Source organism: Saimiri boliviensis, chromosome 12, assembly GCF_048565385.1.
Source record: "Saimiri boliviensis isolate mSaiBol1 chromosome 12, mSaiBol1.pri, whole genome shotgun sequence".
Classification (NCBI taxonomy): Eukaryota; Metazoa; Chordata; class Mammalia; order Primates; family Cebidae; genus Saimiri; species Saimiri boliviensis.
This window is the reverse complement of record NC_133460.1, coordinates 76717848-76744540: the sequence shown is the minus strand read 5'-3', so window position 1 is coordinate 76744540 and position 26693 is coordinate 76717848. Positions and strand designations below refer to the sequence as shown.

At 36.7% G+C, this 26693-nt stretch overlaps 1 protein-coding gene across 2 annotated transcripts in view; it reads right to left on the bottom strand.

The window, feature by feature from the left end:
- The window catches only part of TNKS2 (tankyrase 2), a 77407-nt gene that overhangs the window by 12548 nt on the left and 38166 nt on the right, over nucleotides 1-26693 (bottom strand). For both annotated transcript variants that reach the window (XM_074382571.1, XM_010333286.3), the window contains exons 13-26: nucleotides 26206-26285; nucleotides 21589-21734; nucleotides 20534-20699; nucleotides 19596-19815; nucleotides 16943-17052; nucleotides 16032-16220; nucleotides 12958-13210; nucleotides 12143-12225; nucleotides 11032-11152; nucleotides 8206-8303; nucleotides 7680-7754; nucleotides 4900-5005; nucleotides 2632-2818; nucleotides 782-938 (exon numbers count right to left, since the gene is read on the bottom strand). In XM_074382571.1, the coding sequence (XP_074238672.1) occupies nucleotides 782-938; nucleotides 2632-2818; nucleotides 4900-5005; nucleotides 7680-7754; nucleotides 8206-8303; nucleotides 11032-11152; nucleotides 12143-12225; nucleotides 12958-13210; nucleotides 16032-16220; nucleotides 16943-17052; nucleotides 19596-19815; nucleotides 20534-20699; nucleotides 21589-21734; nucleotides 26206-26285 (1991 nt within the window). The remainder of the gene's footprint in view (nucleotides 1-781; nucleotides 939-2631; nucleotides 2819-4899; nucleotides 5006-7679; nucleotides 7755-8205; nucleotides 8304-11031; nucleotides 11153-12142; nucleotides 12226-12957; nucleotides 13211-16031; nucleotides 16221-16942; nucleotides 17053-19595; nucleotides 19816-20533; nucleotides 20700-21588; nucleotides 21735-26205; nucleotides 26286-26693) is intronic.

The following is a 26693-nucleotide window of genomic DNA, read 5'->3' as shown; positions in this document are numbered from 1 at the left end:
TAGACTTCTTGTAAGTATTCCTAACGTTAGGGAGGAGGCTCTAAATTAGTGTTGTAGATCAGAATCATCTAGGGACATTTTCTCAAAACATCTTTATCCTGACTACAATCCTTTCAATTTTTCAATCAGCAAGTCTAGGATGATTACTAAGTTCATGTCTGATTTTAATGACTGAGGTGATTCCAATACCTACCCCCAGTTCAGAACACTGCTCTAGAACTACTTTTGGCTGGATCTGTGCCACTGAGAGCAAAACACAATTATATACTTCTTTGCTACAGACAGTCTAACTATTAAATACAAGATTTCAATCATTTATAAGAGCTAAAATAATCCAGTACAATTGGCAAAATTTGAATAAAGTCTGTAGGTCAGATATAATTACCTCAATGGCATTTTCCTGATTTTGATAAATACAAGGGAATATTCTTGTTTTTAGGAAATTTACATGGAAGCAGTTAATGGTAAAGGGACATGCCCTGAAACTTATTCTCAAACAGTTCACAAAAAAATATGTATACATACACAGGGAAGGAAGAATGATAAAGGAGAAAAAAAGAGAATGATAAAATATTAACATTTAGGAAATCTAGGTAAAGGTTATAAGGGGATTCTCATTACTATTTTTGTGACTTTTCAAGTCTGAAATTATTTCCAAATAAAATTTTTTAAAAATCCAGTTCTTAAGTCAATAATATGTCTTGTCAATTCAAGGGATTAGTAAAAAGTTAAAGTACGTCTCTCTAGCATTTTTGAAGATGAACAAATAAAACTGTATTACCTGTTCTCCTCTGTAAATAACATATTCAGCTAATGCTAGGCCATTTACACTGGGCCTACCAGTAACTGAGTGATGACCTGGAGGAGAATGTGCCATTTTCATTGCACTGAACTGCAGGAAAGACTTTCCCAAGGTTACCCGGCAAAAGAGCAGCTGCCTATAACATGAAAAGGAAAAGATCACACTGAAGGCAAATTTGACACATAAATATGACAATCTGTGGACATGGCATAAGTTTTAAAAATTTATTTATACATAAATATTTATGATTGTTTTTATCATTTCACCCCTAAAAGAACTTTTTAAGAATGTCTTCTACTACTCTTGTTAATGAAATAATTAATAATTATAACCTTAGTCCTTATTTTAACGACCTGAAAAATGTAATAACCCTATAGAGATGCAGACTCTACCACCTTGTTTATATCTCAGCGAAAACACAAGTCACTGGCCAAGTGGGAAGAAGGCTTAGGGACCTCCATCAAGTGACTTGCAAAGTTGGACACATATCTAATTAAGTCCAGCTGATTTTACCTTCAAAACAGATTTGGAATCCATTTACTTTTCTTAATTCTACTGTCACCATTAAGTCAAATCACTGAAAATTTCCCCTGGACTATCATACAATGGCTTCTAAAACAGTCTTCTGTTTCTACTCTAATTTCTGTCCGTATCTTTCCTATCCAAGTAATTAAAACAAATAAAAATTAAATCAAGTCACTTTTCTGCTTAAAACATTTTAGAGGCTGCTCACTGTACTTTGGAGAAAATCCAAATTCTGCACAGTGGCTCCAGCTTCTCTAATCTCATTTTATGTTCATTATGTCCCATGTACATTAGTTTTTTTCTTTTCTTCACAAAGGCCAAACTTCCTTTACTAATGGTCCCCATCCATATGATTTTCACCCCCATTGGAATGGTATCTACTTTACCACTCTTCCACTCACTGACACCCACTCAATTTTCAGACTTCAGCTGAAACGTTACTTCCTTAGATAGGTCTCTCCTTACGACCAGTTTCAGAAGATTACCCTCCCATTTCTTTCAGGCATATGATTGGCCTTTCTTAGTTTCAGACAACCTTTTGGTATTACGCCATTGTTTCTTTTTAGAAGATAACAGGAGATTTTGGTAGACTAGTTGATGGTTCTATCTCCCAAAGAAGAGGGAGGTATTAAAATGTTGCTTATTACTAATAATCAGAACTATTTAGCCTTCAGACTATATATGACAAGTAAAATCTCAGGAATTAATCTTATTGGATTTTTCTAACGGCGTAACTTTTTGCCTATAAGGATTTTATAAGTTAGGGCCAAGTTACTGAAATGATTTTTAACAAGTGAGTTAGAACAGGTAATTAAAAGTGGAAAAAAAGTACAAAGTAGTTATTTGATTATTATTTGCTTTCAAAAAGGATAGATGTTTTAATTGTAAGTTCTAACAGTAAACTGAGGATTAGGACTCAGGCATTGCCATAAAACAGACTCGACAAATAATGCCATTTTAGCATTTGAATACTAGATTTTTTGAAGAGTCCACAGAGTCCTATAATATTCAAGGACTACAATAAAGCCTCTTTCATGCCTAATGTTACTTTCTACTCAGTATGCTTCAAGGCAGCAGGTATTCTAATGACTAAATTAGTTAAATAGGTCAAGTGCTTAAATTATAATTGGCCTATACAGATCATTTAATAAATATCAGCAATTATAATTAGAGAGCCAAAAGCAACCTAAAACATGCCTAGCTTGCATTCTTAAGGCTGTCCAACATAATGCTTTCCTCTAAAAAAATGTTAACTAGTTCTTATCTGATTATTACAAAAATAATGAGAACAAGTGATGTCTTACCTGTGGCAAATGTAACAAGATCTGTCTTTGTGAACTGGACACCCAGTACCTCCTCCAATTCCATATACATATTGATTGCTTTTGGAAGAGTTTTCAGCAAAATAGATGCCAGCTCCAAACATGCCACCTATGTATGCATGCCTTTCATCAAAGCCTTTGTGGATAATTGCATTCACAAAAGGAGACCCTGAAATACATATAGATGGATAACAACAATTTAAAATTTATCTTAAAAGAAAAAGCAAAAAACTAGTTTCTTAGAATCAAAATTCTTAAATATAACAGCCCCACCACAATAAAGCCAGAACAAAACAGGGTAACCAGTTAACTGTCAGCCAGCTTACTATTTTAGAATAAAGAACTGCTAACATTAATTAATGTTTCTAATAGGATGCTGGTTCACGTGCTAAAATAAGGACACAGATTGAACTAGAAAAACAGATTACTGGCCGGGTGCGGTGGCTCAAGCCTGTAATCCCAGCAATTTGGGAGGCCGAGGCGGGTGGATCACGAGGTCAAGAGATCGAGACCATCCTGGTCAACATGGTGAAACCCCATCTCTACTAAAAATATAAAAAAATTAGCTGGGCGTGGTGGTGCACGCCTGTAATCCCAGCTACTCAGGAGGCTGAGGCAGGAGAAATGCCGGAACCCAGGAGGCGGAGGTTGCGGTGAGCCGAAATCGCGCCATTGCACTCCAGCCTGGGTAACAGGAGTGAAACTCCGTCTCAAAAAAAAAAAAAAAAAAAAAAAAAGAAAAACAGATTACTTGAACTATCAATGCAAGAGTTATCAAATGTCAGACTGAAAATCCATACAAATCTGAAACCAAGAATCTCATAATTCACTTTAGATAGCAAAGCTAAATGCAATTAGGTCTTACGATCATGCCTATGCCTGTGTGCTTTCTTTAAAGCTATGAAGTGGCCCAGATAGTTCACATTCTTTTATTTTTTTTGAGATGGGAGTCTTGCTCTGTGGCCTAGGCTGGATTGCAGTAGCACAATCTCAGTTCACTGCACCCTCTGCCTCCTAGGTTCAAGCAATTCTTCTGTCTTAGCCTCCTGAGTAGCTGAGACTACAAGTGCACACTACCACATCTGGCTAATTTTTGTATTTTTAGTAGAGATGGGGTTTCACCATATTGGTCAGGCTGGTCTTGAACTCCTGATCTCAGGTGATCCACCCAACTCAGCCTCCCAAAGTGCTGGGATTACAGGTTTGAGCTACTGCACCTGGCCACTGCACTGCACCACTGCAACTTTCACATTCTTATTCTCTTTCTTATACCTCTTCTCTGTCTTCTATCCTTCCACTTCTGCCTTTCATCAAATGCAATACAAGATTCTATCTGCAAATGTGGTACTTTCTCTCACTCCTTGTACATTGACGTCTTTTTTGTCTTTCCTTGGGAGTGGAGTAGAGTGGGAGATGGTAAAAGTAAAAAACCCACAGCTAATTCATTTATCAAGATCACATTCCCTGTCCACAGAGAAATAGGAAAATACACTGAATTCTACTTTACAGAAATACAGATGAATAGAATCACTTTTTGAGTTAACTTGAGAAAAGCAAAATTATTTATATTACAAATTAGAAAAACCACATTATAACTATCAAGTTAACAGACAAATATTATGCTCTGGATCAAGATATTATCCTGATCATTATTTAGGGTTTTGGAATAAGGAGGGCTATTTAGATACTGCACATGAATCCATTCTGTTACTGCCATTCTCTGAGGGTATTATGAAGTTTCTTGTGTTTTAGAGAACTTTACAGGTCTCTAACATTTTTCTGCAATCAAGAGCAAGTGAAAAAACAGACTAGAACTACTATGGGTAATGTACCTGAAGACCTGATAAATACTACATTAATGTATTTAACTTTGCTAAAATTTGAAAGACTAATCAACACCTGTCAGCTTATAATACAAAAAACCAGAAAATTTCAAGAATAATAATTGTGCTTTCAATTCAATTCTATAGTTATCAGAAAGCCCTACAGGTTCAGTAACAATGGCTCTTTTCACACTGTGTGGGTTTGATACTAAGAATAAAAATCAGAATAGGATGTATACCTTCTTTTGAGGTGATTTCCAGGTCTTAGTTGAAAATATGAATATAAATGTAAAATTTACAGAAATACTACGTTAATTTTAAAAGAATGACATAAAGAATATACAGGCTTATTATTATTTCACATCCAAACCAAAAAAACTATCCTAATGTGGAGGACAGTGGTAGAGTTGGTGGGGAGGAATCTTACCATGAAATAGCATTCGTTCATTAGCATGGTTGTGGTTTTCTTCAGAAACTTCTTTTCTCCTGTGAGTATATCTTTCCCATAGTTTCTTGTTACAAACCTTCTGAATCTACAAAAAATAAGCCAGGAAAATCAAATCTTTAGGTCTTTATAATTACTTACTGACTTCTTCATCTAAACCAAAGATAGGTCATACATTTAGCAAGAAGGGAGGCAAAACTTTTCTCTGAAATATAAAATGTGTTAATAAACTAAAAACACCTTGTCCCAAACATAAAGTTGGATGTATAGCTACATTTTGGAGATTAAAAAATTCAAAGAAAAAAAGGCTATCTGTGAAGGTCAAGAATACCTTTAACTTATTAAAATACCTCCATTCTAGGGCCGGGCACAGTGGCTCAAGCCTGTATTCCCAGCACTTTGGGAGGCCGAGGCGGGTGGATCACGAGGTCAAGAGATCGAGACCATCCTGGTCAACATGGTGAAACCCCATCTCCACTAAAAATACAAAAAATCAGCTGGGCATGGTGGCGTGTGCCTGTAATCCCAGCTACTCAGGAGGCTGAGGCAGGAGAATTGCCTGAGCCCAGGAGGCGGAGGTTGCGGTGAGCCGAGATCGCGCTATTGCACTCCAGCCTGGGTAACAAGAGAGAAACTCCGTCTCAAAAAAAAAAAACAAAAAACCTCCATTCTCATTAACTTAAAACTATTACAAACATACCTCCAAATCAGACATGCTAAGTTTTTTTCTGTACAAAGTACTAGAAGGAGTATCCTTTTCTCCCAATGTATCTGTCTCAGAGTAGCATATTAATCTGTTTTAAATTAAGAATATTTGAGCGGCCAGGCGCGGTGGCTCAAGCTTGTAATCCCAGCACTTTGGGAGGCCGAGGTGGGTGGATCACGAGGTCGAGAGATCGAGACCGTCCTGGTCAACATGGTGAAACCCCGTCTCTACTACAAATACAAAAAATTAGCTGGGCATGGTGGCACGTGCCTGTAATCCCAGCTACTCAGGAGGCTGAGGCAGAAGAATTGCCTGAACCCAGGAGGCGGAGGTTGCGGTGAGCTGAGATCGCGCCATTGCACTCCAGCCTGGGTAACAAGAGCGAAACTCCGTCTCAAAAAAAAAAAAAAAAGAATATTTCAAATAGTGTCCTCTCCCCACCCACAACACACACACACAATTACTCCCTCGACCCTCTAATTCTGAAAATTTTTGTCTGGAGAAGATTTTAAGGTAGATGCTTGCCTCATTATGAATATTTCGAGGAACAAAATTCACAATCCTAGTGTTGTTTCTTAGCTGTGTTTAATGGTGCTACAGCCCCCTGCTGGTCCCTAGAGCACACCTGGGAGCTGATGGTTTTATTCTTGACTCAATGCAAAATATTGCCACAGATGTAGTCAAGGACCATAACTGTCATAAATAGATCTCATTTATGCATTAAAAAGAAACAAAGAAACCCTGTTTTATCATTGAAAAAATTTTTCATTAAACATTACATGAAAATATCTTTATTAGAAGAAAAGTGTATCTTTCTCAAATCCAACTACTTTAGAAATCAAACACACAATTTCTCTTCTGCTCTCACTCTTAACAAAACTTCACCCATTTTGTTAATGCTTGTAGACAAAGTGGACTTGACTGAAATGTACCTGTAGTAGGCATGCATTTGTCTGATTAAATATTATACTCATAGTATGTTATGAAACAGTAATATAATACAGCTGATTTTATACTGTTCAGAGTTTAACATTTGTGTATCAGAAAGGCATTTGCCACATTTTAATTCTGACCTTATGTCTCATTTTTACTATTAAGAATATATTGCATCAATGTAGTTAATACAAATTCGTTATTCATTAAGTATGGTGTGAAGTTTTGATTGCTCTAGTTCTAGAAGAACACAATGTTGCAAAAGTTCCTAAGAAGAGTAACTAAAAGCAGTAAGATAGAATGATCATTAAATGACTCAAAATATTTCTAAAAGACTTTTTTTTTTTTTTAAAGATGAAGAGAGAGTACTATTAAAGTTTATAAAAAGGTGATATATCTGGGGACTTTGAGAAACCTGGAGTAGTAAATCAGTATAAAAAAAAAATAACCATTCTAGGCCGGGCGCGGTGGCTCAAGCCTGTAAATCCCAGCACTTTGGGAGGCCGAGGCAGGTGGATCACGAGGTCGAGAGATCGAGACCATCCTGGTCAACATGGCGAAACCCCGTCTCTACTAAAAATACAAAAAATTAGCTGGGCATGGTGGCACGTGCCTGTAATCCCAGCTACTCAGGAGGCTGAGGCAGGAGAATTGCCTGAACCCAGGAGGCGGAAGTCGCGGTGAGCCGAGATCGCGCCATTGCACTCCAGCCTGGGTAACAAGAGTGAAACTCCGTCTCAAAAAAAAAAAAAAAAGAAAAAAAAAAAACCATTCTATGGCTATAAAGACGGTATCTGCCACAGAAAAATTTAGCTTTGTTATAATAGAGTACTTTAATAGTACTTTATATAAAGTCTTGAACCTATAGTATTTATCATTATCCCAAGATAAAGCATAACCTATAAACTTGAATATGTTCAAGAATTTAATTATCCATTATTAAAAACAGTAGATGTATTTGAAGAATATTAACCTTCCAAGGGTTAAATTATTCCCCAAAACAGTCTCTGATGGTGAGTCAAGGGCTTACTAGGCTAGACAGATTATACTCTCATAAGTTACTTATGGCTTCAGGCTTTGAAAACTACAGTCTCAGAAAACTTTATTTTCACTAATTTATTACCTTGAGAATATTGTATCTATTGAAGATTCCACCTGCATGACCTCCATCTCTGTGCTCTCGAACTGTACTTTGCATCTGATGAAAAAATGGTTTGAAATATATGTGCATTAACATTTGTGTATTTTCTGATTTGACGAACATGGTTCTTGACTCATCTGACTCTATTTTTGAGAATACAAAATGGGTTTTAACATTTTTGTTACTCAAAGAATATGAGGGCTGGCGATGGTGGCCCACTTTAGGAGGCTGAGGCAGGCAGACTGCATGAGCTCAGCAGTTCAAGACCAGCCTGGGCAACATGGCAAAACCCCGTCTCTACTAAAAATATAAAACAACAACAAAAACAACAAAAAAGAAGAATATGAGTTTTATAAATTCATGAGTAATATGTTCTAGAGACAGTTACTAGAAAACAATTATTTATAGGTCAAAATTATATTACGCAAACTAAAGGAAGAAAAGCCAGAGGATGCAAGGTGAATTAAACGTACAAAGCCAGCCTACTATTGAAGGTATATGAACATACCTCTTCCTCCACAGACTGAAACTCTTTATCATCAGGAGACAGATCTATGAGAATTGTTCCACTACCACAGGTGTTCAAAGTTAAATATGGGTTAAGACCTATGGAAACAAAATTTGAAGGTAGAAAAATAAATCGCCAATAAACAATGAACATCAAAACCAAAAATAACCACCTAATTTTTCTGATGCTTACTACCAATTTAAAAAAACATTTTATACTGTGATAATTTAGCTATTTAGAAAGGCTGAAAATACAGAGTTCCTAGGTACACTTCAGCCACCTTCCCCCTAATATTACCATTTTACAACCACAGCACATTTGTCAAAACTGATTAAATTATAGAAGTCATTTTTTTCACCAGTTTTTCCCAATAATGTTCTTTTTTTTTTTGTTCTGGGATCAAAACCAGTATACCATATTGCATTTAGACTACTAATTTTTGACCCTGACAAGTAATAAGGGATTTTGTGGAAATATTTCAGAAAATCTTTCTCTTTATCTCCTATTGTTAGTGAGTTTGTAACACATTTTCTTCTTCAAATTATTTCCTTTGCTAACTACACAGGCCTTTCAACATTTATCTTTCTTCTTTGTAAATATGAGGAAGAATTATGACAGAAACTTGCAGAGCCTCAGGTAATTTTAAATCACCCTAGAATGAGAAATCCATAGTTTATCACCTATTGAATGTATATTCTGTCCCATAATAGATTGTTTACCTCAGCAATGAATTTGTGATGTTTTCCAAATGTCAATGACCAAGATAATCACATATATTTTTGTATCTCTACTCTTACAAAAGCTTTTAAAATTGGATTTTAAACAGAATTTTCTAATTCCTTTGATATATTTGTAGCACAAGTTTCTCCTTTAATCTCTACAAAAAATATCTCCAACACAGCTGTTCTCCTGTGTAGGGGCCAAATCCTTTACTGCTGTGTCAGTGCATGAAGTTTGCCTCTGGAGATGAAGAGCACTATTGTGGTTCTAAGCTATAGTCTAAAGAATAGGACTACTACTAACATGCAATGTTAGTAGTAACTAACACAGTGGACGAACTGCAATATCTTTAAGGATTATGAAGAGCATATGTAGAGTATTTTACAGAAAAAAAGACTGTGACAAATGCTTGACTAAGGCATCTGCAACATATGCAAGAAGATGTTTATCAATACTGAAAGATCAGTACGGTACTAGTCATCTACTGACTCGATGCAATGAATAATAGGTAAAGCTGTTAAGTCAGCATGACAGATTGTTAGAAGATCATCACAGGCAGCTACCAATTCCACTCTGTAAATTAGGTAGAAGTATGGAATCCCTGTTGGTTGAGTAACATCAGGTTGGGGAAAAAAAAGAATCTTGGCTTCAAATGAACATAAGGAAGGTGGTAACACTATGTAGGAAAGTGATCCTGATATGCTAGATCAGACATGACATTTTGCCTAATGACGTTTCTCCTTCATATAGGAATGAATGTTCCTACCCAAGTGTAGCTGGATGTATCAGAGTGACTACAGGACCAGAGACGGCATGAAAGTACCTCTGCCATTTGGAGGCAACATATCTATCTCTGTCATTGAGCCTTTCAGCTTTTCAGTGCAGCCCTAATATCTAAGATACATTTAATATACAAATACTGCCAGCTTTTCTTTTCTACCCTGTCTCTTCCCCAAAAGACTCTTGTTATCCTAATACTCCATCATAATCTTATCATACCATATCAGTATTATTCTAGTAGAGTCACGATATGGTCCATAACTGAGGGTTCTAGTTCCTCATTTTTAGTGCTAATTATATTATATGCCAATATTCCAGGAAGCCATGGATTTTTCCTCCTCTTTATCTTATAAAAATTTGTCCTCTATACTAGAAAAAGCCAAGACTATATTGCACTTTAAATATCTTGTTCTAGTCCTTATCAGGCAGTGAAATACATCTACCTTTAATTGAGCTTATTCTAGAATACCAGTTGAAAGTATACCTTAGCTTGAATCACCTACATTTTTAGAAGTGCTCTTATTTCTTCAGAGGTGGACCCCATCCTGGCTGGCATACATTCTTTCCCGAAAATACATTCGTTTTTACTAATGGAGATTTCTCTTTAACCCCAGCTGTACAGCTAGGACATTCAATTATTGGATATTTTTGACCCCAGGATACATCACTCCCTCAGTTTAACAACAAAGTTAAATGTGGTTTTGACACTTAATTCACCTTTTTATACCCATACCTGGTACAGATAAAATGTTAACATCTGCTGAATAAATGCAATTTGGATTTTCCTTATGTGCCAACATTAAGGAGAAATAAAAATATTATTCAACTTTGTTTTGTTCCATTTCCTCAGTTGCAACATTATTGTTTTTCAGTATTTTTATCCCAAGCGCTTAAAATTTTATCTATGTACAGAGATCTATTACGGTATTTTAAGGGTTAGCCTGAATACTTAATCATTATCTATTATATTACCACAAGAAATGAGATACTTAAGTTTCAGATCTTTAAAATTATAAAATTTTAGAGCTAGAATCATGTCAGAAAATAATCTCAACTAACTTCCTTATTTTCAGGAGCTAAAACAATTCCCAAATTTCTGAATGATCCAGAAATTTTACTTAGGTTCACATCCTAACAGCAGCAGCTCAGTAAGTTTAAGTTAGTAGCAGAGCTAAAACTTAATCCCAGTTTCCTGAATCCTAAATTAGAATTCTTCCTATTAAACAGATTCTCTCATACCTATTTTTAAAATTATAATTTAGTACACTAAGGGTTGCCTTTATGCAAACTGTTAAATTGACAACAGCAATTATTAAAATAAAATACCTTGTTGTCCGGAGATAAGTCTCTCAACTCCTTTAATTAGTTTATGTCTATGTCCATAAGCATTGATTCCAATCTCCTTCAGCTCCTTGTGCCCCATCTCAACTAATACATCCAAAGTGATCTTACACAAGAGGAGGAAACTATTTAGAACGCTTATGTGGTAAACAGTCATATACTGGTGTTCTCATAATATGTAAGATTCATACATTTACTCCAGGTTATTTTAAACATTTCTAAAAATGTTATTTCCATTTAGTATAAGATCCTGAGAAGAACTAAAATGAAAAACAAAAACGCACTTTCAAATTAACCACATTCAGGTATTTTATCTTTTCCATAATACTTTTCTACTATCACTCTACATCCAACCCTATTTATGTAATGTCTTTCAATGGTTCCTTCCAAGTCTGGACTATGCCAAGTGGTACTTCTGCATCACTGTTCAAAGTAACCCTTTACCTTTAATACAGTAATACATTATGGTTTCATGAAATTGAAGCCATTCTTTAAAATCCTGTTTTATTTACACACGTTCCATGAAGTTTTCCATGAAGAGTCCAGCTCACAGTAATCTCTTCCTTCTTCAAATTTCTAAAATCTATGCTAAAGCTTGAATTTTCATATGTTCTTATTCTAGTTCCCTAACTACACTGAAAGTTCCTTAAGGTGCAAATCTACAATAACACTATTTTCTGAAAAACCACAAAAATCAGTAAATGTATTTTGTCACAGTACTTTAAACTGAGCCTGCTCAGAAAAGCCCAGATATGGCTGACATATTCATATACCTTCCCACAGCAGCTAGAAAAGTGTCAGGTTTAAGAGAGAGAACTGAATAGAGACAGCTCAAGGATAACTTACTTCAATAACTGAATAAGCTAAACTTCCCATTCAAGAAAGCTATTTTACCATTACTATACAAGTCAATTGTGTGGTAATAAACTAAATGAAAGTTTCAAGGTCGAGTCAAATTAGAAGGCTGACTGATGTCATCTCTTAAAAAACATTCTCCCCTGATAGCTTACATGGTTCAGCTCATTTCAAGTTTGTTCCAAATTTTCTTTGAGCTTCCATAAAACACTAAACACAACAATATGATTCATCTACTCACCTGTTCTCTCTCAAATATATCCATTAGGTGCTCAAGCCCAAGATTCCTTACGAATTGAGTTATGCTAAAATCTACTCCTGGAACTGGGAAATAAAAAAAAAAAATCCAAAACAAATGGAATTTCACACCAGAATAATGTATTTCATCACTGTAACAATAATGTCTTATTACTATATATGAAGAAAATAAAGATGAAGCAAAATATTTATAGCCACTTAGGATGTAATACTGAACAAGAGAAAGCTATACAATTTCAACATTAGAAAAAACAGTTAATCAATGGGGCGGTCTCAGTACTCCACATTGTTGCGTAAGGTGAAATGAATTTTAACAGAAAAGGTTTACATCCAAAGAGCAGGTTAAGGGCTGGGAGTGGTGGCTCATGCCTGTAATCCCAGAACTTTGGGAGACCGAGGTGGGTGGATCACCTGAGGTCAAGAGTTTGAAACTGGCCTGGCCAACATGGTGAAACCCCATCTCTACCAAAAATACAAAAATTAGTTGGGCATAGTGGCAGGTGCCTGTAATCCCAGCTACTCAGGAGGCTGAGGCAGGAGAATCACTTGAACTCTTGAGGCAGAGGTTGCAGTGAGCCGAGATCACACCACTGCATGCCAGCCTGGGTGACAAAAGCAAAACTCTGTCTCCAAAAAGAAAAAAAAATAAAGCAATATAAGGCTAAACCTTTTTAAGGCTATGTTAACTAATCTGATACTAATAGTTGTATTTAAAGTTAAAAATGACTTTTTAGCATCCCAAATGACAAATATGTGCTACAATACCAATTAGAAAGTTATTTTTGCAGAATGTCTCACCCTCCTTTTTCTCCAAACTGGAAGCACCTTCTGTTCCACTTGAAGTAACTACTGAAGACAGTTCTGAAAAACTCCCAGTTAAGTTGTCAAGACTGCTGGCTGCAGAAAGGCTTGATGGGCTAGATGGACCTGAAGAGAGAGCATCTGCAGTGGCTCCTGGGCTTCTTACACCACTGAGCACTTGAGGCTTGTAACAAGAAGGCAGAACAGAAGGGGGCATGGCTGCTGTTAGAAGAGCGCTGACATCATCTGCCTAGGGTATGTGCCAGAGACAAAATCTGCCGTAAGTAAGTTTTAAAATGCTATTATACCTAATAAAATACATTTAAAAATATGACAAAACCCAGCAATTTGTGCCAGGATTATCACAATGAAGGATTATTCATTTTAAAAAGTGAGGCAAATAGGTTAATAACAGGTCAAACATCCTAAGTCTGAATTTTTTAAAATGTTGATGTAAAGCTCAAAGGAAGTGTTCATTGTAACATCTTGGATTTCAGATTTTGGGATCAGGGATGCTCAATAGCAAATATAATGCAAGTATTTCAAAATCTGAAAAAGAAATCCAAAAGCCGAAACACATCTGGTCCTAAGCATTTCCGATAAGGGATATTCAATCTGTATCCAGCTAAACTGTTATTAAAATATAAGACATAATTGAGAACATCTCTTCCAAAACACATATAATCAAAATATAACTTAAATGTGGCAAAGCATGAGCAAGACCCTAATTCTGATATTATGACCGAGAAGCACGAGTTACAGAAATACCAATTTTAAAAGGTAAGCGCTTTTAATCCTATTGTGGTTATTCTGAAAGAAGTAACTCAACCTACATGGAACTTTAGCAAACAGAATCATTTGCATTTCCTGAAAAATATTCAGCAATATATTTGTTCCTAAAAATTGAAAACTTTTTGGAGAGGAGGTGGGTAGGAAATATAATCCTTTTAATCAAATCTGCTAGAATGGGGCCAGGTGTGGTGGCTTATGCCTGTAATCCCAGCGCTTTGGGAGGCCAAGGTGGGTGGATCACTAGAGGTCAGGACCAGCCTGGCCAACATGGTGAAACCCTGTCTCTACTAAAAATACAAAAATTATTAGCCAGGTGTGGTGGCACATGCCTATAATTCCAGCTACTTGGGAGGCTGAGGCAGGAGAATCATTTGAACCTGGGAGGTAGAGTTTGGAGTGAGTCGAGATCGTGGTCACTGCACTCCAGCCTGGGTGACAGAGCAAGACTCTGTCTCAAAAAACAAAAAAACAAAAAACAAAAAAACCTGCTAGAATGGAAAAAAGTCCCCACATTTACTGGTACATTAATTTCTTTAATTAGTAATATATACTATTCTTTCATAATGTTCAACTAATATTCAGCAAGGAATAAATCAGTACTTGTTTCATAATCATCTGTTCTTCCTATTTCAGTCATCACCTTTCTCTTCCCCCAGTCTGTGCAGTTCCATGGCACTCAGTTTATATATGACATTTGTTTATAATAATAGTATCATTTACTGAGTGCTTTTTATACACCTGATACCATGCCAAAGACTTTAAGTAAATTACCCCATTTAATTCTCACATTAACCAGATACATTTTACCCCTATTTACAGATGAGGTAACTAAGTTTAGAGGTTAGGCAATTCATAAGATTGTACAATTTAAGTGGTGGAGCTGGAATTCTAGGCCTGGTCTGTCTGACTCTAAAGCCTCTGTATGTTCTCTAGAGCATTTTGCTTCACTGTCACTTAATTATATCTGGCTGATGAACATATGTGTGGAATGAATTCCAAATATTCACTTTTAAGGTAGTTTGGAACTATAAAGACATTTCCCTGAAGAGATAATGTTGCAAATATGGCTGGGTTGTTAGTGGCTGAGAAAAATCTACTGAAGCCCCAATGGAGCTGAACTACATCAGTTTCTTACTGTAACTTGTAACAATGGAATCTCTCTAGTAGAAAGCAGTCTGCAGAAATGATTCCCCTTCCTTCCCATCTCAAAAAGAATTCCTTCTTCCTTTCCTTCCACTGTGTCCTCAGTGGTAGAGGCAGAGAGAGGCATCTGCTTCAGTGCCCAAAGCAGAGGTGGACGGTTCAGTGGGAGCTCCTAAATCTGCTCCATGCTCTGGAGGGGAAGGGAACACAGGACCTCCACAGGAAAGTGGGTAATAGGCTTGTTTCTTGAACAGTTAAGGTAGGGTGAGCAATAAGAACTCTGGGATGAGGCAATGCGGGAGGAAAAGGAATCTCTACTGGCAGCAGGTGCTTTGCAGCTTTGTGGCTGCACCCTGGGGGCAATGTTCCCAGTTGGGGCTGTGTGTAAGACCCATAGTCTCTACCATCTTGTGCTGTACTGTAAGTAACAGTATTCTCTGAGGCCCTGGGGCTGTTTAGTTTCCTAACTAACATAAGCAGTTATATCATGTACTTATTTTTCCTATTTCCAAAGTACTCGGTATACAGGTATTGATCATTCTATTCTACAGAAAAATAATTATATTACTCTATAATTCTATTTTACATATATACATATATATACACACATACATACACTTTTTTTTTGGCGACTAAGTCTTGCTCTTGTCACCCAGGTTGGATTGCAATGCCACAAACTCAGCTCACTGAAACCTCTGCCTCCCAGGTTCAAGTGATTCTCCTGTCTCAGCCTCTTAGTAGCTGAGATTATAGGCGTGTGCCACCACATCCAGCTAATTTTTGTATTTTTAGTAGAGACGGAGTTTCACCATGTTGGCCAGGCTGGTCTTGAACTCCCGACCTCAGGTGATCTGCCTGCCTTGGCCTCCCAAAGTGCTGGGATTACAGGCATGAGCCACCACATCTGTCTTAAATCTATTATATTTTAATACTAAAGAAGTCTTGCATTAAAATTGGGCTAAAAACCAGATTTTGCCATTCACATTCACTATAAAGACATTTTATAATAACATTTCAAGTGAATTTTAAAAAGTCACAAATTACAACAATCCCATGAGGAACAACAACAACAACAACAACAACAACAACAAAAGTCAGAAAAGCACTGAGATTTTTTCAAAGAGCCCACCACTTACTGAAACTAAATCTAAAGGTGTTTGTCCTTCCTGATTTTTAAGAGTAGGATCAGCTCCATGGGCTAGCAACAAAGCACAAAGCTGTGTTCGTCCCTTTTGGGCTGCTTCGTGCAAAGGTGTGAAAGCCCATTTGTCCGTGGCATTGACACATGCATTATACTTTATTAGTAGAGCTGCTACATCTACATGCTGTAAAAGAAAATACCCGTCACAGTCTGAAATATTATTTTGTCACACTTTACTTCTTAAGAAAAAACTAGCTATATACCTACTTCCACATTTTCAAACTTTGGAAAGGAAAAGAAAAACTCTTTCTCCCCAACATCACAACTTATGGGTAGCTGATTAAAAATTACAGTGGACATTTCAATAACTTGAGGAACTATCCAGAAAAGAGTTAAGAATTCTATATAGCAGGAAATTAAACTAATGACTTTAATAATTTCTAATTTATTCAATGCTGTAACTACTAAACATCAATTTAAAAAGCAGCAATCTTCCTCAATTATTCAAACTATACCATTGAAGATGGTCAATTTTGAATGTAACATTCAGGACTACGATAAGTCAGGAACAATGCATCTGAATCTATACAGATTTAATCAACCCCATTGGTGCCCCAGTGGATTTTCCGGGCACCAACAAATAAGTACGATCACCAACATCTCACTGAAAATAAGAGACAGGTGTTAAGAAAGATAATAAAACAACAACACAGTGCATATCACACAGCAAGCTTACAACAGATTCAGGACTGAAATTTGGAAGTTAAAATTTAACTTCTTTAACTTTCCCATTTACTTCTCTGTAAAATGAGAAGTAAATGGGAAAGTTAAATTCCATTTGAACTGCAATACTGACTTTCACTTTAAAATTCCACAATTTTTAAAAGGTAACACAGAAGAACTTACCCCATAAGATGCTGCATTATGTAAAGGAATAAGTCCTCCTTTGTCTTGGGCATTCACATCAGCTCCATGTTGTAACAAATACTCTGCAACTTCTAAATTATTATAACCAGCTAATTTAGAAAAGAAGTAAAATTATTTTACTTGTTTTTTCTTTTTTAGTCTTATGTCATAATACATCTACTAGTTATATAAAAAGTCACGTGTGTGTATATATATACATGTATATATATATATACACATACACATATTTATAAGGCATAGACATTACTGAAAAGATTAAAAAAAAAGATTTTATGTAAATCTGAAATACCTCATTGGACTCTATTAATAATTTGCCTTCTAGAAAACATTTCTCCCTGGCCTCAAGTTGGAAGCTTATCGTGTTATCTATTAGTTTTGTAGATCCCCAAAATTAGATTAACTGATTTGCTTGTATCTTTCCTATTAAAACCTTCCTACCAAAGTCTCTGCCTTCATGGTTGTTACATACAACTTCTTAACTCAGGTACATAGGTCTTAAGTGCTGCAAGTCAAAGGTCTGCAATCACATACAAGTCAAACCAGGCTGGGTCTCAGAGGCCTTTTCCCCAGAAGGCCACAAGAACATGCTTTTTTGCTAGAGAGAGCTCAGAGGTACACGCCTGTGCAAGTCTGGTAAAGAAACTTGTGCGTTCTACCCGACTTACGTGCTCTACCATGGCTTTAGCCATCAAATAAGACTTATTTCTATTGTAGTTTTATCCTTTTGCTAAAGGATTTAAGGCAAAAGAATTTTAAAAGATCCAGTAAAAAAGAATAAAACTATAAAACCACCATAAAATATTACACTAATCTAGAAGTCTTTCTAGGTCTCAAGGTATGGTATTTAACACTGCAAAAGTGGACAGAAATATTTAGTGCAAATTATTTGACTTAAAAAGACAACCTGGACACAGATATTAATGTTAAGAGTTCTAGATAAGCTACAAGAAAAATAAAAGCTAACATAAATATGCACAGCACAATTTCCAATAAGAAGTCAAGTCATATTTTTTCTTGCATGGACTAGAAACTCCTGATAACCAGTGGAAGTAAAGCCTTTTCTCATCATGTTAGCATCTGTGGCTTATCACTTCCAGAATACTTGAAAGACATATAGAGTAATTGGATGCCTTGGACAGTGAGGTTTCAACTTACATGGAGTGAGAATTTAAAGGTAAAAATCATATATAACACCAAATTATAACATAAGACTGAAATGAATGGAATAGATTTCCATCTCCCACATTACACAAAGTAGCAGAAATATTCGCATGATTTTTTCTTTCTTTTTAAACCATGTATATTTAGATAAACCTGTATGAGTCCACTGGGCCTATGATGGAACTTCACTGAGGTAATAGCTGTAGCTCAGTGATTTTAATGGTTTATTCCCTAACATCTGTAATGCAGCTGAAAAAGCAGTACTGAAACCATAATATATTGCATATCTGCACTAAAAACAAAGGTACACTGTGCTAGTTTTATGAGTGAAAACTCAGAACAAATGTTTTACATGAATTGTCCCCAACCCCCAAATTCTTACGTTGAAGCCCTAACCCCAGTACCTTAGAATGTGACTGTATTTGGAGACAGAGCCTTCCTAAAGAGCTAAAATTTGGGTGGGCTTGAACATAATCTGACGGGTTTCCTTAAAAATAGAGAAGATTAGAACATATAGAAAGAGGCCCCATGTTCCAGGAAGGACACAGTGAGAAGGTAGACATCTGTAGGCCAAGAGGGGGCTTCAGAAGAACCCAACCCTGCCAACGCCTTGAACTTGGACTCCTAGCCTCCAGAACTGTGAGAAAACAAATTTCTGTTGTAGCCACCCCATCTTTGGTATTTTGTTACAGGAACTCTTGCAAACCAAAACAACAAATAACTTGGGTGAGAGGTTTATGTAACTTCTGAGAGTTTAAATTTTATTTTATTTTCCTGCTTGTGCTTAGCAGCTATCATCAGAAAGAATAGAAAGCTTTAGCTTTCCATAAGGAAGGCTGGCTCAAGTAGGCATATTTTTCAAAACTTGTTTACCAAAGATGATACAAATAAAATGAGGATCTAGAATAATGATCCCAAAGCACATGGAGTCTGGCAGAGCCTACTTCAATTGTTCTTACTGAATGTAACATACTAGTAATAAAGTGAACTGGAACTCAGCTAATAGCTTCAAGTATGGTTGTCTTGTACAAATACACTAAAGGGTGTAATGGTGGCATCAGAAGATATTTGATTTTAATTGTATTTATTTTTTGAGACAGGGTCTCGTTTGGTTGCCCAGGCTGGAGTATAGTGGCACAATCAAGGCTCACTGCAGTGACTTCCTGGGCTCAATCTTCCCACATCAGCCTCCTGAATAGCTGGGACTACAGGTGTGTATCACCACTCCTGGCTGATTTTTGTATTTTTTTTTTTTTTTTTAGTAGAGATGGCATTTTGCCATGCTGCCCTCAAAATCCTGGGCTCAAGCAATCCTCCTGCTTTGACCTCATAAAGTACTGAGATTACAGATATGAGCTACCGTACTTTGCCTAATTTGAATTTTTAAAGTTTAGTTACAGGAAATATTTTACCTGGGTAAAATGAATCTCAGGTGTTACCAGCCTAAATCTGTGAAACCCCATTCACTTACCTGCTAAATGTAAAGGTGTTGAATGTCGGCCTTGGGTATCACGGCAGTTTACATTATCAGGTGAAGACAACTTCTTCACTCTGGCTAAACAACCCTTCTTGGCAGCATCTAGCAAAGCTGCATCTCCCCTAAGCAGATCTTGAATATCTGTATCTCCATCTTTAACAAGATCCAAAGGAGTATTTCCATCCCTGTTTTTCTTTGTAGGGTCTGCACCATGCTAGGCACATGAAAAACAGGAAAAAAAGGAGGAAATGGCTTAAATGTGCCTTTGGTCAAAGAGGGAATAGTCAATGTAACTATACCAAAGAAAAACTAAATTTATATTGAGACTCTACCTTAAAGGTTAACATCGTTATTAATGTTTACTTTAGATACAGAATTACAATAAAAAGAATACAGAGGCAGTTAAATATTACTGCGTTTCTCTAATGCAACAATGTAGTCAAAATTTTAAACTACATTCAAAATAAAGTAATATTTCTTTAAAAATTAATTTTCATGTTATACCATTTTTACTTTTCATGAACATTCGAATAAAGTATAAATCTCTGTATTCTTGGTATTGTAAAATATCCACTGCTATCTGTATTGAACCAGTATCATCCATTTTATCAATGCTAAATAAATCTGGCTTTTAAGTACATACTTCATCAAATATTTTTAGGTTAAAGTACTAAAGAGGAAAAACAAAAATAGTAACAGAACTATCACATAATAGTTGGCTGTAGACAAAAATAACTCTAGGTGCTAGTAAACATACTTGTGGATTAAAATATAAAATAATGTTTATGACATTTATTCTAAAATGTAGGTACAGAATTAGATAACATTCCTTCCCATTGCTTAATAGTTTAAGTGTATGCTAGAATTATTTAAAAAAATCATAAACATATTCTATATAATTCATACTATCTGCAGTAAGTAATTAAATATACCTGGAGCAGAAGTTTGCAAATTTCATATTTTCCTTTTGCTGCTGCTTCATGTAAAGGTGTAAATTTCCATAAATCAGCTACATTAACCACTGCTCCATGTTTGACAAGAAGTTCTGCAACTTCATAATGTCCATAAGAACATGCATTGTGCAAAGGTACAAGGCCTCTGAAAAGTAATAAATGAACAATAATGCCCTAGAAGATCAAGTTTTAATTTAAGTAATTACATATAACTGATAAAAGATAATTCTTGAACTACCTGAGACATTATACTGATTATACTTTGTAAAACCTAAATCTATATAAGGCAGGAATAAGTTCTTTTTTGGTGAGTCAGTGGAGAACATTTAAAAAATGTTTTAAATGTAGAGACTATAATAACCATCCATATACGCAACATCTAAAATTGTGTATATATATATATATATTTTTTTGAGACGGAGTTTCGCTCTTGTTACCCAGGCTGGAGTGCAATGGCACGATCTCGGCTCACCGCAACCTCCGCCTCCTGGGTTCAGGCAATTCTCCTGCCTCAGCCTCTTGAGTAGCTGGGATTACAGGCACGTGCCACCATGCCCAGCTAATTTTTTGTATTTTTAGTAGAGACGGGGTTTCACCGTGTTGACCAGGATGGTCTCGATCTCCTGACCTCGTGATCCACCCGCCTCAGCCTCCCAAAGTGCTGGGATTACAGGCTTGAGCCACCGTGCCCGGCTCTAAAATTGTATATTTTTAATAAAAAATACTTCAAGATAAACTGGAAGAATTCAAAAATCCTCCATGAAAACTGAAAAGTTTACTACATTAAAAACCACTATCACACTAATGCTGTAATCTTGGCCATTATAAAATTCCCATGCATTATGCCAGTGAAGTCTTTATATGAATGCTAACCCTATAAAATCTTAATTTAAATTAAGAAGCTCTATTTAATATTTAAGCCAATGTTAGGAAACAGATTTCCTTAAAAAATAAGATATAACGTATTTCCAGGATTTCCTAAAAACGTCAGGTAAAAATAAGGAAGAGAGTCCGTGACAATCATTAGTATTTACCCTTTATCTTTAGCATGCACATCAGCTCCATGCTGTAGCAGATATTCCACCACAGACACTCTGTTATACCCAGCTGCAAAATGAAGTGGTGTAGACTGACGCCCTTCAATGTCTCTGCAGTTGACACTCTGAACAGTACACAGTTTCTGTACAACAAAACACGACATATATGATACTATATCTATATATTCCAGGAATTTTCAAAATGTCTGACTTATTTTTTTGTCTCTTTAGTATTCTTATTTCATCATATCATTTACTGGGAATCCCTCTGGTCCTCTCATCTATGTCTTTTTTTGTGTGTTTGAGACGCAGTCTCACTCTCTTGGCCAGGCTGGGGTGCAGGGGCACAATCTCAGCTCATCACAACCTCCACCTACCAGGTTCAAGCAATTTTTCTGCCTCAGCCTCCTGAGTAGTGGGGACTACAGGTGCGTGCCACCACACCCAGCTAATTTTTGTATTTTTAGTAGAGATGGGGTTTCACCATGTTGGCCAGGTTGGTCTCGAACTCCTGACCTCAAGGGATCCTCCCACCTTGGCCTTCCAAATGCTAGGATTACAGGTGTGAGCCACTGTGCCTAGCCTCATGTATGCCTTTATATTCTACTTTTTCTAAAGCTAAAGGGTACATTTTATCATTACCACTCCTATATATATACAGGTAAACTAAGTGCCAATCATCAGCAAGTGTAACTTCCATTTTGTGGCAAATACACACGGGGTACGAGATTACTGTAGTATCAGCATTACCAAGGGCCTTGTTAAGAATTCAGAATCTCAGGTTTCTATCCACTGAGTCAGAATTTGCACTTGAACAAGATCACTAGGTAATGTGTAAACACATTAAAGTTTGAAAAGTACTCCTTTAGAGCAGTGGTTCTCAAACTTTAATGTGCATTGGTTCCAACCCTCAAATTTTCAGTGTAACTGTTGTAGAGCCTAAAAATCTTCACTTCAAACAAATTATTGGGTGATGCTGATGCTAGTGGTTCAAGAACCATACCATACCGTATGGAATGAAATAACTAATAGAATTTTGATGGTTAGGCTGGGCGTGGTGGCTCACGCCTGTAATCACAGCACTTTGGGAGGCTAAGGCAGGCTCATCACTTGAGGTCAGGAGTTTGAGACCAGCCTGGCCAACATGGGCAGTCTCTACTACTTGGGAGACTGAGACAGGAGAACTGCTTGAACCTGGGAGACAGAGGAGGCTGCACTGAGCCAAGATCGTGCTATTGCAGTGAAAGACTGTCTAAAAAAAAAAAAAAAAAAAAAAAAAAATCTGATGGTTATATACAGCCCTGGGGAGAATTAAGAAAACAGTCTATTTTCTGTGTTCTTTGGTTCAGATGAGGAAGTATAGTTATGAAAAGCATGAAAGTTTGGGGAAGAAAAGGAACACAGATAATAAATCAGAGTGATTAAAGAGTCAAAAGAACATATCCATATTAGGCTGGGCAAGGTGGTTCACACCTGTAATCCCAGCACTTTTGGAGGCCGAGGATCACCTAGGGTCAGGAGTTCAAGACCAGTTTGGCCAATGGTGAAAACCCATCTCTACTAAAAGCACAAAAAACTAGCTGGGTGTGGGGGCAGGTGCCTGTAATCCCAGCTACCTGGGAGGCTGAGGCAGGAGTATCGCTTGAACCCGAACGATGGAGGCTGCAGTGAGCTGAGATCGTGCCATTGCACTCCAGCACGAGCAACAAGAGAGAAACTCTATCTCAAACAAACAAAAAGAATATATCCATATTAGTAAAAACTCTTTCTCCCTTTTTACTATCCTACCCCCCAAAGCAGGGATAATCTAAGTTCAATAAAATAAGGGAGCCTGCTATCAGTGGGTTGACCTCAAGGGGTTTAATCACTACACTGGTAAAACTCTTCTGTGCTTCCCAAATTAAGAGCTGGCTAGATATACAGACTCAAGGTCCCATTCAAGAAATGGTATTTCAGTGGGTCTCAAATCAGGTCCCCCAAACCTAGCAGCACCTGGTACACATGTTAAAAAATATTCATTTTTATTAACATATTCATTTTTTAACATGTATACCAGGTGCTGCTAGGTTTGGTAGTTATCACAGGGCATTATACTCTTTACCTCTCAGTTTAATTTTGCCCACTCTGAGACAGGTTTTCTAGAAGCAGGTGTCAAAGTATCCAGTCTGGGGGATTATCAGTAAACAAACACAACTGAGCACAGTAGTTAAGTGTTCATTAGATAATACGCAGATGTTCTTGTCCCAGTGATTTGTACAAAGCCATCTGTCTAGAGGTAGGTAAGAAGTAGAATGGCTGATGGAGATAAATGTCCATCAAGTGATTTAAAAAGCAGAGGGGAGGGAAAACCGCCTGAGCCTATCATAGGTTTTCCTGAATCCAATGGCATTATTTGTCCTCTAAGTCCATTTCCTGCCCTCAACTTCATCTCCTCTATCTATCCCCTCCTCTAGACTCCTTCTACCTTTATAAAAACAAAGTTTAGTTTTTAACATGTTTGCTAAATACAGTTTTATGTTCTTTAATATATGTAAGAGAATGAGCATTTAAAATTCTGTATCTCTCCCTGCCCATACACACCCAAAAAAAAAAAAGAAAAAAAAATCAGTTAATTGCCTTAAACTTAATTTTCATGTCTCTTGAAAAATCAGTTCACAACTTTTAACTCAAGTGATTTGCACTTCCAGAAGTCAATAGCAAAAGAAACAAAATCCTTTCAATATCCTATTAGCCTCCTACTTAAGGGAATGAGAATAATGAGATCAAAGTAAAACGTGTCAAATGATAAAACTGCATGATAACTGCATTTTTCTGTGAGAAAAATGAACTTAAAAAACAAATCTGAAGTTATCTGAGATGTCTATACTGTCTACGCAGATAAACCAACAGAAGAGGATCACATAATTTGTAGAAAGTTCTTCATTTAAAAGGGCAGTGAATAAATTCCCTGAGAGCTCTAGTTCAGAAGGGAACAACATTTGTATTTCTTCCCCAGAAAATCTAAAATTATTGACTTTGTGAGCGGGTCTGTTTAGGATTTAGAACATTCTACAGAAACATAATGAAATTGCCATGGCATGGTGGCTCATGTTTATAATCCCAGCACTTTGGGAGGCTGAGGTGGGAGGACTGCTTGAGCCCAGGAGTTTGGGACCAGCCTGGGTACATAGTGAGACTTTGTCTCTACAAGAAAAAAAATCAAGAAAATTAGCTGGGCATGGTGGCATGTACCTGTAGTACCAGCTACTTGGGAGGCTGAAGTCAGGAGGATCACTTGAGCCCAGAAGATGAAGGTTACAGTGAGCCAAGACAGTATCACTGTGCTCCAGCCTGAGCAACAGACCCTGTCTCCCCGCCTAACCCCCCACCAAAGAAATATAATTAAATTACCTCAAATAGCTACTTCTGCCATGAATTAAATGAACCAATTTAACTTTCTATAAAACTTATTACCTGTTAATATCCTCTCAAACACGATCAAGACTGTTTTGAAAAAGTCTCCAAAGGGGAAGGGAAAGAAATACAAGGCTTGCCTCCCCTACTAGCTTTGGAAATTAAAATAACACTATTACATAACTGAAAAATTATTTAATTCATGAAGAATGGTTAAATTTTAATTTATATTAAATTCTAAAACAGTCTCACCCTCTCAAAATGTTAGGCCTTTGAGTTTACGCAATTTCTGCAGGTAACAGAAATATCTGAGATAGATAGCAAGATATTACATACTTATTTTTTTCTTTCTTTCTTTGATGGAGTCTCACTCTGTCACCCAGGCTGGAGTGCAATGGCACAATCTCAGCTCACTTCAACCTCCATCTCCCAGGTTCAATCAATTCCCCTGCCTCACCCTCCCAAGTTGCTGGGATTACAGACGTCTCCCACTCCCCAACACTCCCGGCTAATTTCTTTTTTGTTGTTGTTGTATTTTTAGTAGAGATGGGGTTTTGCTATGATGGCCAGGCTGGTCACAAACTCCCAACCTCAGGTGATCCACCTGCCTCCACCTACCAAAGTGCTGGGATTATAGGCATGAGCCACTGCACCGACCTTACATACATATTTCTACAGTAAGAGTCAAACAGTAAGGAAGGGTTACTCTGGGGAAGGCTCTAGTTGGAGAAACATGTAAGAGCTGAAATTCGCAGCTCTGAGAAAGAGCTGTTTTTATTACTGCACTAAACCCTGAATCCCTAGAGGTAGAGGGGACAAAGAAATGAAAAACTCAGAAGAAATCTAAAGACAAAAGTCATACACTGTTTTTCCGCCTTCTTGTTTTATGTGTCATATGTAAACAGTAATATTCAGTAATTTGATATACTTTATTCTGTTAAAGGTACAAATTAATAGGTTCTTTAAGCAAAACCCATTTGTTATTACCTGAATTTATTTATATTTGTGAATGTAGTATTTACTGGGATGTGTGTGAAACTGAAGTCTTTTTCTTTCATAACCTAATGTTCCTTATTTGTGAGAAAAAAAAATTAGATTATATTATTGACCTTTTAAAGCAAGGCACATACAAATAAACCAGGCTCTTCATTATAACAGTACAGATTCATTAACGTCAAGATAAAAACCCAAAGTTAACAAAAATATAACATTGTATCTTACTTTTACAGTTTCCACATCTCCAGCCTTTGCAGCTTCCAGCAATTGTCTGTCTGCCTCTGAATTACCTAATGAGATACCCTCTAAAAAAGAGAGAGAGAGACAAAGAGTGACTAACCTCTATTTGGAAGACGGAACCAAGCTTTATGGAAGGCATCTCATCAGAAAGCAAAGTTCCTTAACAATTTGGTAGATTATGTAGGAAATCTCCATGGTAGTCAGGGGGTGGGGGGTGAGGAGGGAAAAATAAGATTCTCTTAAAAGTCTTTGAAATACAATCCATATAAGCAAAATATGTAAATGTGTACAATGATTATAAAATGTGATGTAAGCAATATAAAGGAATATAAAGTAGAAGACTAAAGATGGCCTACTCTATAAGAAAGCCATTTGGAATGGTGCAAAAGTATTAAGAGAGCAATCAGAAATCTAACTGTGGTTCTGTTATTAATTAGGTATCTGAACTGGAGAAAGTCACTGGAACTTCCTGG